This window comes from Coffea arabica, chromosome 6c (genome assembly GCF_036785885.1).
Source record: "Coffea arabica cultivar ET-39 chromosome 6c, Coffea Arabica ET-39 HiFi, whole genome shotgun sequence".
Taxonomy (NCBI): Eukaryota; Viridiplantae; Streptophyta; class Magnoliopsida; order Gentianales; family Rubiaceae; genus Coffea; species Coffea arabica.
In genome coordinates this window covers 1,708,669-1,723,191 of record NC_092320.1, presented here as the reverse complement: position 1 = coordinate 1,723,191, position 14,523 = coordinate 1,708,669, and the positions used below count along the sequence as shown (strand labels likewise).

Below are 14,523 nucleotides of genomic sequence, written 5' to 3'. Positions count from 1 at the left end.
ATAAAATAATTATTTATATTTTTTAAATATCAAATTTGAGCTCGAATTTGACATTTTGAATTCATCGAGTTCGAGATTCGTAAAATTATATTGAGATTCGATTTAATTATATTTAAAATCGACACGATTCCACTCATTTGCAATCTTACAAAACAAAACGAAGGATGGATATTCAGCATTTGACGTCACTCGCGTGCATTTTCATCTAAGTACCGGTGACTAGTGATTACACCTTCTGGCCCTTCCTGAAAGAGTTGAAATAAATAATGGTCATGGAAGTTAATCGAGATCGGCACATGGGCAAAGACACTTTCACAGTGCCCGAATGGGTAAAATTTGATCATTGAACCAAACTTCCTAATAGTTAATATTTCATATTTCTGTTTAGAAGTTTTTCAAGTATATTCAAATTTTAGTAATTTACTTGTTTAAGGTATAGAGAAATTATTTAACAATTTATTGTCTTGTTAATTTCTTAATTACCAAGCCATATGGACTATATATATATATATATATATATATGTTTTAATATTGTATTAGTTGAGATGAGCAAGAGAAAAATTACGATAGACTAGTGAGAATTGTGATTGTTTTAAAAGCAATTTTATATAGATTTTATGCTGATCTCAAGAATCAGATATGCTCATTGCCTATTCTCTCGCATATTTTTATATATGTCAAATATATTTCTGTTAAACGATTTTTAATGCATACAATGCATTGATTTGCTAATTTCTTCACTATTGTAGATTTTAGAAGGTTTTGACAGAACTTTTTTTAGAGGTTTTTTGCTATACATATACACATATATTATTAAGTGATGTGTTTTAACTATTTTGGTTATATTAATACCCCCAAAAAAAAATCATCGATGTTGCTTTGCAGATATGAAGTGGTAGACAGACAATATGGCGGTGAACCCTCAAATTAAGTGACTATTTGCTATCCATACAATCAGATACGTTACACGCTATGGTGCAACCTTTTTGGCTGGCTATTGCGATTTCCATTGGTTTTCCATCGTTGTCACTTTTAACGAAATTATTATTAACTTGAATTATAGTATTGATCTGTTGTATAAAATTTTGGCTGTAGACTGCGAAAAAGAAGATATATACAGGAACGGACATGATGAATTATATTTCGAGTTTTTAAAAATATTAGAGAAAAAGCACGGCAATTATAGAGAAATATGTGAGGTTCTCTTGTTAACCACTTAACATTGGAAATGATACTCTATAATTTGACATCTATTTATTTATTTTTTTGCTTTAAGGGCAAATTTAAGCCTGTATTGGTTTACGAACTTAGAATTTACATTACCTTAATTTTAGACTTCTTGTGACTCGTCGAAGAATTGCAAGGCATAAAAAACTTTATTTTCTTAGGATGTGAAACTAGAGATAGTCACAAAAAGTATGATTTTGAAGTCATAGAAATGACATTCATTTACGAGTTACATTTAATATTGTGACTTGTAAATTATGATCACCGTTTACATGGTCACAATTGATCTTGCGAGTACGTAAATGGCAACCCTAATTTACAAGTCACGAGAATGATCGTGACTCTTAAATGAATGTCAATTATATTATTGGTGACTTAAAATCATGCATTTTGTGACTTAAAACTAACTTACTGCTATATCCATCAATTTCATGTCATGAAAAATAAGTTCTATGTGACTTGCATTAATCTGAAGAGCCATGAAAAGCCTAAATTTCTTGTAGTGTTGTTAGATGTCATGTGATTTATAATTTGTTTGGTATAAATGTATGTTTACTCGATCATATTGAAATTGTCCTTGGACAGTGTGAAGTGACATCAATATTCTTTTAATTTATAAGATGAACAATAAATCTTAAGGAGTAGCATCATAAGAACCATACAAAATAAGAGAATTTTGTAATTTGCTTTAAGTGTTGTGTTTAAAGAGTTCGCTATGTATGGATTATTCAATTTGATCGTAGTATGATGTTGTCTAAAGAAAGGGGGGTGTTTGCAAGTTTTTGTAAATTTGTCTTCCCTTTTTTTTTTGTTATGAAATTTCAGTTTACTTCGAGACACTCCAATTATATATATATATATTTATTTTTAAAAATGTTTGTATAAATATGTAGTGTGATTTTTATAGAGAAACTAGCGAGACGTACAGAAGGCAAGAAATGGAGGTATAAATCATGTGTTAGATTTTTGAAGATTTCATACGCTACTCCATCCATATTAGCAATTTCAAAACAAAAAAAATTGTATTCAAAATTGTTATACTCTCATTTGTCAATAGTTTTCTAGAAAATTTTGGAATTTAAGGTTGTGGTAAATGGACTATAATGGCCAGGTTTCAAGCTGCTGTTAAATTAGACATGTTACGAAGCTCTTCTCTATTCTCGTGCAAGGGATGGGATAAAATCAAGTTGGCAAGGTGCCTGTTATTTTTATTGAGGGGACAAAGTGTTCTTATTTGTTAATCCCTTTTTTTTTTTTATGGAAAGTTATGCAATTTAAGCAATGCAGCTCCTTCCTTCGAGCACGTGAGAGCGTGCGTGTACGCGCGTGGATGGACACAAGCCTAAGTCGGTCGGTCCTACACAAATCAAGAACTCTAACACCTTATTGGTTAAAAGTCGTGGATCCCTTAAACAGAGGCCACGTGTATCCAACGGCCGAACCGTCTGGAAAACGAATCCCGCGAAATCAATTAAATGCGAGTTGCTCTCCAATTCTCATCCCCGTTGCTTCTGAAACGAATCGTTCTTCAAATCTCGGCCAGACAGAATTCGATCGTTCCCAAATATCGCAGCTAGGCAAATAAGCATCCAGCCATGAAGGCCTCATTAGCCATGCCGATTATTGTCTCTGTCTCAATCTTTCTCTTTGCCGTAGAATCAAAAACCCTCGACCCCTACAAGGTAACTTCGTCTCTCACTCTCTTGGTTTTGCAATTTTTTTGTCTGCTGGAGCTTATGTATTAAAATTTTGTAATCTAGTGTTAAACCATGTTTACATTTACAGTTCTAGGTATTGCTCTCGATTTATCTTCCTTTCTGTGGAGTTTTTTTTTTTTTTTTGCCCCTTTTGGACAGAAGGACAATATAGGATTTATATGATTTTGATATTCGTATTTTGTTAGCCTTGGTAAGCGTAGCAAGAACGCCGGCCTGGGAGGGAGAGAGGGCCTAGTTGGGTTGTCACTGACTTGGAGAGTTAAGATAGTAGTCAATGTGGGAGTTACAGATTTTAGTCAAGCCCAGATTAGCATTCAGTGAACTTTGTGTCTTGCTTGGATAAGGATACGTATTGCTGTTCAGAACATCTGGTTGCTTTGAAGATAGTAATTTCTTGGTGTCATTGCATCCTGGGTACTAGTATCCGGCTTATTCCTTACGTCACATTGTCACTTACATGTTGTATGCTTTCTACTAGGTACTTGGGGTGGATCGCAGCGCAAGTCAACGTGAGATTCAAAAGGCTTTTCACAAGTATGTCACATATAAAAACTCCTTCCTCATGTGTCGTGCTCTTTGATTCCTTGGTTCTTAATTTATGGTTTTATACCTGTGAATGAAGACTGGCTACCCTTCACTGTCATGCTACTGTTGTGATTTTGTAATCTTTACTTTTTTGCTATGTTATGGTCTAATTTTATGGTATATGGGGAGGTGTAATACACATTGATACTATGTAATTCTGCCTGGATTTCTTCTTGAAAGATTGTTCAAGCTTTTGGCACGATCCTAATACATCCAGGAAGTATGGTGTACATTTGTGAGCCAATCTTAGATTCCGGATCCTGGAAGGTTTTTTTGTTTTCTTTTTTGATTCAGGGTGTGGAGAGTGGGTATAGGGGTGGAGGATGGGTATAGGGATTGCCTCTTGCAGATATGAGTATACAACGGCTTTGCCTTGTCATAGCTTGTTACTGGTCTAATTTGTAGTAAACAACATTTATATGGTGCCCTCATTGGACATGCTGACAACGGCATTGGTCGTGGACAGTGGTTGGACATGCATGGGCAGTGATCTTCTTTTGTGACCAGCATACATGCACACTGAATTGATGACAGTATTCCAAACCTTCATGACTCATGATGATGCTTGGCTGAATGATACTGAACTGATTTTCTTAGCAGACCGATGATCTGTCAGCTACTTCTGTTAGTAAAGCCTTTCCTTTTGGGTTTCTCTGTTGCATTTTCCCACTAATGTTGTCATGTCTTCTTTTGCAGGCTCTCTCTTCAACATCATCCGGATAAGAACAAAAACAAGGGTGCACAGGAGAAGTTTGCAGAGATTAATAATGGTATGATGGCACTTCTTTTCTTTCTATTCCTCACCTGCTGTTCTCCTCCTCCTTCCTATGTAGCCAAATGGTTGCCCCCCCCCCCCCAAACCTAAAAAAAAAACCCTCGAAAGCAGTTGTCTATTGAAGGAGACATCAAATTTATAACATGGCATCCTTTCTTTTGTTTGATTGCATGCATTCTTTTCCAATTAAAGTGGTTTATAAATCGAGCATTTGGTGGAGGAGGACATGTAATTTTTCTAGCAATCATCTGGAGCTTAGATTGCTTTGCTTACTAACTCTTTCACTGGAAATATCTTTTTACTGTTGTCAGCTTATGATATTTTGTCTGACGAGGAGAAAAGGAAAAACTATGATCTCTATGGAGATGAGAAGGGCTCTTCTGGATTTGATCCTGGCAATTCTGGACAGCATGGTGGATATACCTACTTCACAAGTGGTGGACCAGGGCAGAGTGGTTTTACATTCAGGCCTGGTGATTGGCAAAATATGGGTGGACAAGGAGGGTCAAAATCATTTTCATTTTCTTTTGGTGGTCCAAGCAGCCAGAGCTCATTTGGTTTTGGTTTAGATGATATTTTCTCTAATTTCTTTGGGGGTGATAGAGGTGGGAGCCATTTTGGAGGTTTTGGTGGTTCAGGCAGGTCCCAATATGGTGGAGCTGGAAGTACCCCTAAGAGCATTACACCTGTGAACTCACTAGTTTACCAGAAAGAAATATCTGATAAAGGAATTACCTGGCTTTTGCTATCATATAAATCCACTTCAAGGGGGATGCAATACTATGAATCTGTGATAGGCGAGGTGGCAGTCTCTCTAAAGGGAGCACTGAAGGTACTTCCTTATTATGTTGTTTTGTCATTTTTCATTGATGCTGATTTTGCAATATTTCTAATGAATATGACCTTACACCTGCAGGTTGGAAGTGTCAATTGTGATACTGAAACATCTTTCTGCAAGGAACTTGGTATACACCCTCACCGTACACCAAGGCTGCTTGTTTATTCTTACAAATCAAGTGAAAGTGGTACTCTGGTGGAGTATAATAATGATTTGGATGCAAAGAATTTGAAAAGTTTTTGCCAAGATCATTTGCCTAAATTCTCGAAACGTGTCAACCTGGATCACTTTGATTTTGCTTCTGAGACTGTTGGAGTTCTACCAAAAGTTATGCTTCTCTCAACGAAGAGAGACACTCCTGTTATCTGGCGTGTTTTGAGTGGCTTGTATCACAAATCCTTTGTCTTCTATGATGCTGAGGTAGTGACAGCTAGGCTGTTGTTGAACTTCCTATTATGGCTTAATAGTTTCTCCAGTCATAAAGTGTGTGTGTGTGTGTGTTTTTTGGGCTATATTTTAGAAAGATGTAACAGCTACTTTGGCTTATTCATAGGTACATGATGTTTCAGATCCAATGGTCAGAAGGCTGGGTGTTGACGCTCTTCCTGCCATAGTTGGTTGGCTATCAAATGGAGAGAAGCATAATTTGAAAACTGGCATTTCTGTAAAGGACTTGGAATCAGCAATACAAGATTTAAGTGCTTTGCTGGACAAGTTTGAGAAAATGAATGAGAAGGCAGCTACAGCAAAGAGTAAAAAGGATGGGACAAAACCAGACGATGGAAAGATCCCCTTGCTTACACCATATAATTTTGGTGATATATGTGGGCAGGAAACTCCTGTTTGCATTATTGGAGCTTTTAGGTCATCCAAGGCAAGGGACAATCTGGAACATATTTTGCGAATGGTAAGTGTTCTGAATTTGTTGACAAGCATAAAAAATAGTACTCAGTGGAGTTTACGAATGTCTGCTCTTCATAAACATTATAGCTAGACATGACAAACCAATTTGTTATGAAATTGTGAAATGTAATAGGAGATTGGGTGTTGTTGACTGAAGGAGATGAACACGCCTCGCATTATAGATGATTAAACTAATTATTTGTGACATGAACAAAGACTTTGTTGGAAATTATTTGAGGTATGAATAGGATAGATCTCCAGGCAGAGCTTGGTTGTCAAGTGTTAATCATCGACAGATGTACTAACATAAATATCTTTTTGTTAAATTGCCAGGGATGGGGTTTAGTTGGACTTCAGGTGTGGTGGATATAGCTTATACCTGCAAATAGTTTACTTCTGGAGTTTGATTTCTAGTTTTAGTACTGTTTAACTCGTGTAATCACATTAACGATTTAGATTGACAATGGCATTGTTACTTCTATTTTTCTTTTCCATTCAGTCTACCTTCTTTCTGGCTAACTTGTCCAAATGATGAACATTCAGTTAAATTTAACGTTTTCCTGTTTTTTGCTTCTTTGGATTTTCAGGTGTCTCAGAAATCACTATCAAGACGGCGAGATGTAGCATTTGGCTCAAGGGATTCAGTTTCCTATGCCCTTCTGGATGCTGCAAAGCAGCAATCCTTTCTAGCCGCTTTAGATAAATCTGGATTTAAATCCGTTGACCAGCTTCTTGTGGCCTACAAGTCACGGAAAGGGAAGTTTGCAACTCTACAAAGTGGCTTGACAACAGAGGAGGCAGAGAAGTTCATCAGTTCTGTATTAAATGGGGATGTACAGTTCACAAAAATTAGACAAAAGCCCACATTAAAATAGTAAGAGCTGAGCTTTTTAGGGTGAAATTGGATAATTTTTTCAAAGGACTACCGTGTATATATAGGAAGAGTTGGTGCTTCATCGATTGGTGATCCGACATAGCGGGTATTCTGCCATTTTGCTGCTCTCCTCTATCTTCCCTTCCCCCCATTGTGAAGATGTAAAAATGAAGAGCGCAAAACACACCTGTGAGAGAAGTTCAATTTCACTGATATACAGAAAATGTAACAGGGTTTGTGCCCTGAGCTTTTTAGACCCTCGTAACCGTTAGTCCTATTGCTGAAGTGTAATATTAGCTCTGGATAGGCAAATTCTAAATCAATAATGTCTTTTGAATATATGCCAGATCCCTGACTTACTTCTGTGCGAGTGTGGTGGTGATTACCTCCATTTTGCATTCCTTCTAACAGGAGGCGTGTTAAAGGCATGGACTTTGTCTTGCTGTCCTTCTTACCCAGTGTCAGTCTTAACACAAGTGAAATTTTCTTATCTCTCGAGGAAATGGCAATCTAGGGTAAACATTCTCGATAAAAAAAAAAATTACGGACAGAAAGTCGTACTAATATGATCGAGACCATAACGTGTATACTGATGAATTTTCGGACTCAAAAGGAGTTTTGGGCGGGGGGAAAAAAGCATGCGATTCTTGTCGTGATGGAAGCAATTTCTTGACCGGCAAGGCTCGATAGGTGTGGGTCTTGTGGATCCACGTGGGGTGCGATGAAGGATGAATTAATAAGGTGATGAACAGTAATGTATTAAATTATACAACATGGCTAAAGTAAAAGGAGCGCTTCGAGCCGTACCTATTTCATCCCCCCCCCCCCCCCCCCGCGGGATGAAACTTATTAAATCTACACACCTTTTTTTTTTTTTTTTTTTTTTTAAGAAGACCGCTGATGATCAGAATTCAAAAGTCGCAAGCAACCACAGCATGATACGCTCTGGAACGATCAAAAACCAGCATACGCGCCGCTGAAACCAGTCTTTGCATAAATTATAGTAGTACCGGGAATTGGTAGTCAGATGCAATTGGAATTTTGCAACTTTCGTGTGACTGGTCTAAGACCAAGGCAATTCTCTAGTATTTGACGCGTTGACCTTTGTCTTCTATGGGCCTAACAGTCACAGCGATTGGACAAACTGTAGTTACAAAACTAGATTCGGCAGTCAAATCGGCCAACCCGATAAACCCGTTATAGAAGTGGATTGGATTGCTAATTAGACCGAGCAAGCAAGAAACTCATTGATTGGTTAATGATTCGATGGTTAAATTGATGAATCAAGAAAAAATTGTCGATTGAACCATCTGACTTAAATTTTTTTATTATTTTTATAATTTAAAATATATTTTTATATTATAGAATATAACTATTGTATAACCCGCGGTTGAATTGCTCAATTCATAGTTAAAATCGATTACTCGATGGCTCGCTCAACTTGTAGTTGAACCGTAATCCAGTGACTCGATCACTTTTCTGAGTCGAAATTCGACCAGAATTTTAGAACTATGGGACAAACTATTCTTCAGTTTTGATCTTTTTTTTTTTTTTGGAAAAGGTCAATTATGAACCTTTAGAATTACCAATGGTATAAAGCATAGGATGGGTGCAACATCGATTAAAAATTTGAAGGTTGTGTGCCTCAATAATATGAATATATTATGATCATTGTAATTACCCGATTATTTGATTTTTTTCAAAGTATGAATGTCAAGAGAGTTATTGTATTTTTTTTGCCGAACCAGTTAGGAGTATTTGATTTTTTCCAAAGTATGACTGTCAATCATTATTTACGATCATTGACAACGACATAAGCTACTATTGTCTAGTAGTTCTATCATCACATTCTACATATCTAGTATTGCAATCTTTATTTGTGATCACTATCAATGAACTATTGCTTAGTAGCTGTGTCACAATGTTCCACATGTCTAATATTGCAATCTTTATTTAAGACTACTGTCAACAATGAGACATAAGCTACTATTATTGCTTAGTAGTTGTGTCATAATATTTTGCTTTGCGTATCTATCCTTTTTAAAAAAAAAAAAAAAATTTAGTGGACGGTCTCGAGTTTGAAACATATTATTTACGTTCATTTTTCTATATCATCCATCCCATCCCTTCGCCCACAGCATCGAATGTTAACAAACTTCACTAATTAATCACTACTTTGTGCCCCAGAACACACATTGGTAAGGACATTAATCAATGAGTGTTTCTTATTTTACTCCTCTTTATTGGTCTTTGAGTTTCCGTTGAACCAAAAATATTAATAATAATAATCACAGGTTTTATCTCATTGATGTTTCTAACGCACTCGTTCATTAATTGGATAAGAGAGACAATAGACACGCACGCATATAATAATATTTTTGCAACGAATTATACAAAATAAAGCATGCCCCGTTTTGATCCAACTGACTTGGGATACTTGTTGTTATATCGAAAAGAAAAAAGTTCCCTTTTCGAAGATTCGCTAATCATTTACTACTATAAAATTTAAAGGTCCATCTGATACTAGCCATCAATAGGAAAAAGAAGTTAAATTGAAAAGAAAACAAGAGGAAAATGGCAAATGGATTTTGGAATGGCAGCGTAGTTAAGACTTCGTTGATGAAGAAACCATATTTTCAAATCTTCGATGAACTTGGGCATTGGGGAGGGCGGTGGGATCAAAACGGGTCCGGTCATTCAACGCCAGTAGTACACCGCAAGTGTTTCTGTCTATAATGTAGGCTATACGTGTGACACGACCCACCCCCCCCCCCCCTTTTTTTTGAAGGAAACGGGTGACCCGACCGGAAAATGCAGTTCTTGTGAGTATCGATTGCCTCGCTGCAAAGGAAAAAAAAATTTGTACTCTAGTGCTCGATTTTATTGTTTACTTAACATAGAAGAGAATTTTTTTTTCAAAAAAAAGAAAATGCCTCCCGTACTAGAGATTTCTGATGTGCACGGTACGTGTATTATTATTATTATTTTAATATAAATGAAATTGTATTCGTAAAATTCAATTCATCTTTTCTTGTGTGCGATATGAGTGTACAATGAATCATACACTCGACATACATTCGTTCGATATTTTGACCACAAATTAATACGTGCTCAATATTTCATACATAGCCATTCTTTTAACTCAATTTCCATCAAAATTTGATCACTAACTTATAGACGAACGTATCATGTCCTGCGGGTAATTTGAGATTAGAATTAATAAAACAATCTCACTTTTTTTTTTTTTTTGGGGATTGGTGATACTAGGGAACAACGAGGGGAAACCAACGGGGCATCGAACTCGGTCTTTATCAACCCGGTAAGGGAGCAGAGAATTTGAGATCCCAGTTGATTAGTGAATAACTGCGTAAATAAGTGAAGTTTAATTTGCGAGCTTGATAGGTTAATACTGAAAATGACAGAAGGATGCACTAATCACGCCTTGCTGTGCCTTTTTTTTTTTTAATCGTCCTTACCAAAAGAGAGAGAGAGAGAGAGAGAAAAAAAAAAAAGAGGAAGAAAATTAGGATACAGCTGCTACGCTAAACCAAGTGCGGCGTGCCTCAACCCGATCCACACCGCCATGGCAAAAAAATCAGGTACCCTTTGTGTGAGACCGCCCCTGGTTTCCGGTTTCCTCCGTTTGTTTTTCTTTCTGCCAAAACAACCCTTATGGGCTCTGAGAACTGAGACCAACCAGCCAACCGCGCGCATATATATATATATTTGCGCTCCCAAATTCATTCACCGATCAACACCCATTCCAAAAGAAAGAAAGGCCGAGACCTGCTCCTCAAGGCAAAAAATTTCCTTCCTTATTGAACCCACCCCCAAAAAAAAGGAGCAAAGGTAAATATAATACTAATAGCTCAACGGACTGCAATTCCTTCTTTTCACCCCAACTTTCTCATTTTTTCCTTCCGCTGCTCTTTACTTACATCTACAACCGACATCTTAGACGTCGCCGTCCTCGTCTCACCGTCGCAAACATGGACACTAGGATCGGAGCACTGGACACGTGTAAGCCACTCAGCAACGACGTCGGTAGTCTCCCCACCAATGGCGCCGTCACCATCCACCAATCTCCCATTTCTTTCAACTCTGCTGACTCCACTCTCGGACGCCACCTCGCTCGCCGTCTCGTCCAGGTCGGCGTAAATGACGTCTTCTCCGTTCCCGGCGACTTTAACCTCACACTCCTCGACCACCTCTTGGCTGAACCGGGCCTCAATCTCGTAGGCTGCTGCAACGAACTCAACGCCGGCTACGCGGCTGACGGCTACGCCAGGTGCCGCGGAGTCGGGGCCTGCGTTGTCACCTTCACCGTCGGCGGCTTGAGCATACTCAACGCCATAGCCGGTGCCTACAGCGAGAACCTTCCAGTAATATGCATCGTTGGCGGTCCTAACTCCAATGACTACGGAACCAACCGGATCCTCCATCACACCATCGGATTGCCCGATTTCAGCCAGGAACTTCGTTGCTTTCAAACGGTCACTTGCTACCAGGTCTAATCCATCATTGTCGTGTTTTTACTATTGGTACTCCTGAATTTAACGAGCTCGAGCATTTTTCCTTATTTGTATTTTGGTTTGTAAATTTTTTAATTTTAGGCTGTCGTGAATAATTTGGAGGATGCGCATGAGGCTATAGATACGGCAATATCGACGGCATTGAAGGAGAGTAAACCGGTGTATATCAGCATCAGTTGTAATTTGCCTGCAATTCCACACCCAACCTTTAGCCGCGAACCAGTTCCCTTTTCACTCTCTCCCAAGTAAGCTTGCTTTTGCCCGACTCCTCTCACTATATTTGACAAAACAAATAATCTTCTAACATTTGTTGTGTGAGACCTGGAGACGAGACTGGTGGTATGATTTTTCTCGTATGGAAGTACGTAGATAAAATCTTCAGATCATGTACAGGATTGTAGTTAATTAATAATCATTAGATCTATATTTACTGCTAAGATGTGGGTGTGGTATACGTGGACCGTGAAATACTAATACTATAATGTATAAACCACTGCATGCATGGGCTGCGATGCATATTTTTATGACTTTTAGTGGGGTTTGTCTTTGTTGATGCACACAGGAATTTATAAACTAATAAACACTAGATGCTTACATGTTTTTCCGGGCATGTCTGTCAAACTCTGGGCGACATTTTATTTTTCTTTATTTCCTTTCTTTTTTGGTGCTTTATGCTGTGAAAAATGAGTCTATTTGAGAATTTAATTTCTGGAAAAGATGGAGACAGATAGAGTGAGTTTCTCCTGACGCCTGCTCATGTGCACGTGGATGGATAGTCCAGTTATCATGTGGAATTTGCATTTGATTTTATTTTCTTTGATGTAGATTGAGTAATCAGAAGGGCTTGGAAGCTGCAGTGGAAGCAGCAGCAGAGTTCTTGAACAAGGCCGTGAAGCCAGTGATGGTGGGGGGCCCCAAGCTGCGCGTTGCAAAGGCATGTGAGGCGTTTGTTGAATTGGCAGATGCTTCTGGATATGCCCTTGCAGTGATGCCATCAGCCAAAGGGCTAGTTCCTGAACAGCATTCACATTTCATTGGTACTTACTGGGGCGCCGTGAGTACCGCGTTTTGTGCTGAAATTGTGGAGTCAGCCGATGCTTACATATTTGCTGGACCCATATTCAATGACTACAGCTCTGTTGGCTACTCCCTGCTTCTGAAGAAAGAGAAAGCTATCATAGTGCAGCCCGACCGTGTCACCATTGCTAACGGCCCTGCTTTTGGGTGTGTTCTGATGAAGGATTTCCTGAGGGAGCTGGCCAAGAAGCTAAAACGCAACACAACTGCTTATGAGAATTACGAGCGGATTTATGTTCCAGAAGGACATCCTCTGAAATGTCAGCCTATGGAGGCATTGAGGGTTAATGTTCTGTTCCAGCACATTCAGAACATGATGTCAGGCGATACAGCGGTAATTGCTGAGACAGGGGACTCCTGGTTCAATTGCCAGAAGCTGAAATTGCCTGCGGGATGCGGGTGAGCATTTGCTTGAAACAAGGCATGTTCCGTGTCTGATTGTACTGGAATTGATATTTTAATCTTCCTGGTATATGGTTTTGCAGTTACGAGTTCCAAATGCAATATGGATCCATCGGCTGGTCAGTGGGAGCGACTCTTGGATATGCTCAAGCAGCGCAACAAAAGCGTGTGATAGCTTGTATTGGGGATGGTAGCTTTCAGGTATGCATAGATTTGTTGGCGATAACTTGTCAAGACACTAAATTAGGCCACGTAATTAAAGGTGGCAATACGGCTCTGGTGCCTTGTTACAGTATCAGTGCTTGCAGGTAACCGCACAGGATGTGTCAACAATGCTGCGATGTGGTCAGAGGACTATCATCTTCCTCATTAACAATGGCGGTTACACTATTGAAGTTGAGATCCACGATGGACCTTATAATGTTATCAAGAATTGGAATTATACTGGGTTGGTTGATGCAATCCACAATGGAGAGGGAAAATGCTGGACAACGAAGGTGAGTGCAATCCAGCTAAACATTTCTACACCATCTTCTGATTTGCCAAATTCAAACGCTCTTCGAATGTCGTCCTCACAAATTTCTTTGGCTTCGAACTTGTAGGTCCGATGTGAAGAGGAACTCATAGAGGCTATTGAAACTGCAACTGGTGCAAAGAAAGATTGTTTGTGCTTCATTGAGGTGATTGTTCACAAGGATGACACGAGCAAAGAACTGCTCGAATGGGGTTCTAGAGTCTCTGCTGCAAACAGCCGCCCACCAAACCCTCAGTAAACTGACATGGCGGTGCAAAATGTTAATTCAATCTGCTAATGCTCGAGTCAATATTAATTTCTTTTGCTCCTGTTCTGTCAAATCGTCCTTGGTGTCTCTTTCCGTTATTTCAACGAATGTATTCAGTCTACTACCGTTTCAATGTGGAGCACAAGTTTGTCCTTGGCATCTCTGTCCTTCCGAGACTGTCTTTGTCACGCGATAGAATTTCTGGATGGGCCCTTAAATGGCCCAAAGCATTATCCCCCCATCCCCCCCCTCCCCCCAGTGAGTGGAGTATTAGAGAGTAATTCAGACTATCGGATGAGTTGTTCGCCACTTTGCTTGGTAGACTGCTGCTACTTGGCACGCTTAAATCAAATATGCTTGGGTGGTAACAAAAAATGTGAAACATATTCGACATGAAAAATTAGCCATAAATTTATCGAGGGATACGTTAATGGCACTTTATTTTTTATTATTAATTGCATTTTCGTCATTTATTCTATCAATATATAATAATTATATAACAAAAATTATAGTAAAAATGCGAATAACATTTTGCTTTTATCAAATATTTTTTTTTAAGGAATCCAACTAAGCGCCAACGGTCTTAGCCGTGGGGACGGCAAAGCAACAGACACCAATAAAAGTAGTTTGAGACAGGATTTTTCATACGAGCTTGCCGTTCTGTCACCTCGGAAGATCACATGAGACGGCGATGTCAATGTTGATTTTTATCCCACAAATGTCAGGCGGGCATACGACAAAACGACTTGTCGCCTTACCCAGTACCTTTTGTGTGTCCATTCCATCGTTATCTTCCACGAGGGAAAACAG

General features: G+C 38.8%; 2 protein-coding genes across 2 annotated transcripts; both read left to right on the top strand.

Moving 5' to 3' along the window:
* The first annotated feature begins 2,704 nt into the window (after positions 1-2,704).
* On the top strand, positions 2,705-7,283 carry LOC113694051 (dnaJ protein ERDJ3A-like). The gene is made up of 7 exons (XM_027212908.2): positions 2,705-2,909; positions 3,424-3,479; positions 4,227-4,300; positions 4,617-5,137; positions 5,222-5,563; positions 5,697-6,050; positions 6,634-7,283. The coding sequence occupies exons 1-7, from the start codon at positions 2,823-2,825 to the stop codon at positions 6,919-6,921; spliced, it is 1,722 nt and encodes a 573-aa protein (XP_027068709.2). The 5' UTR covers positions 2,705-2,822; the 3' UTR covers positions 6,922-7,283.
* A 3,359-nt stretch (positions 7,284-10,642) lies between these two features.
* On the top strand, positions 10,643-13,872 carry LOC113691754 (pyruvate decarboxylase 1-like). The gene is made up of 6 exons (XM_072051844.1): positions 10,643-11,428; positions 11,534-11,697; positions 12,278-12,928; positions 13,015-13,132; positions 13,240-13,428; positions 13,534-13,872. Exons 1-6 carry the CDS (start codon positions 10,910-10,912, stop codon positions 13,702-13,704), a joined length of 1,812 nt encoding a protein of 603 aa, XP_071907945.1. The 5' UTR covers positions 10,643-10,909; the 3' UTR covers positions 13,705-13,872.
* The last annotated feature ends 651 nt before the right edge of the window (positions 13,873-14,523 follow it).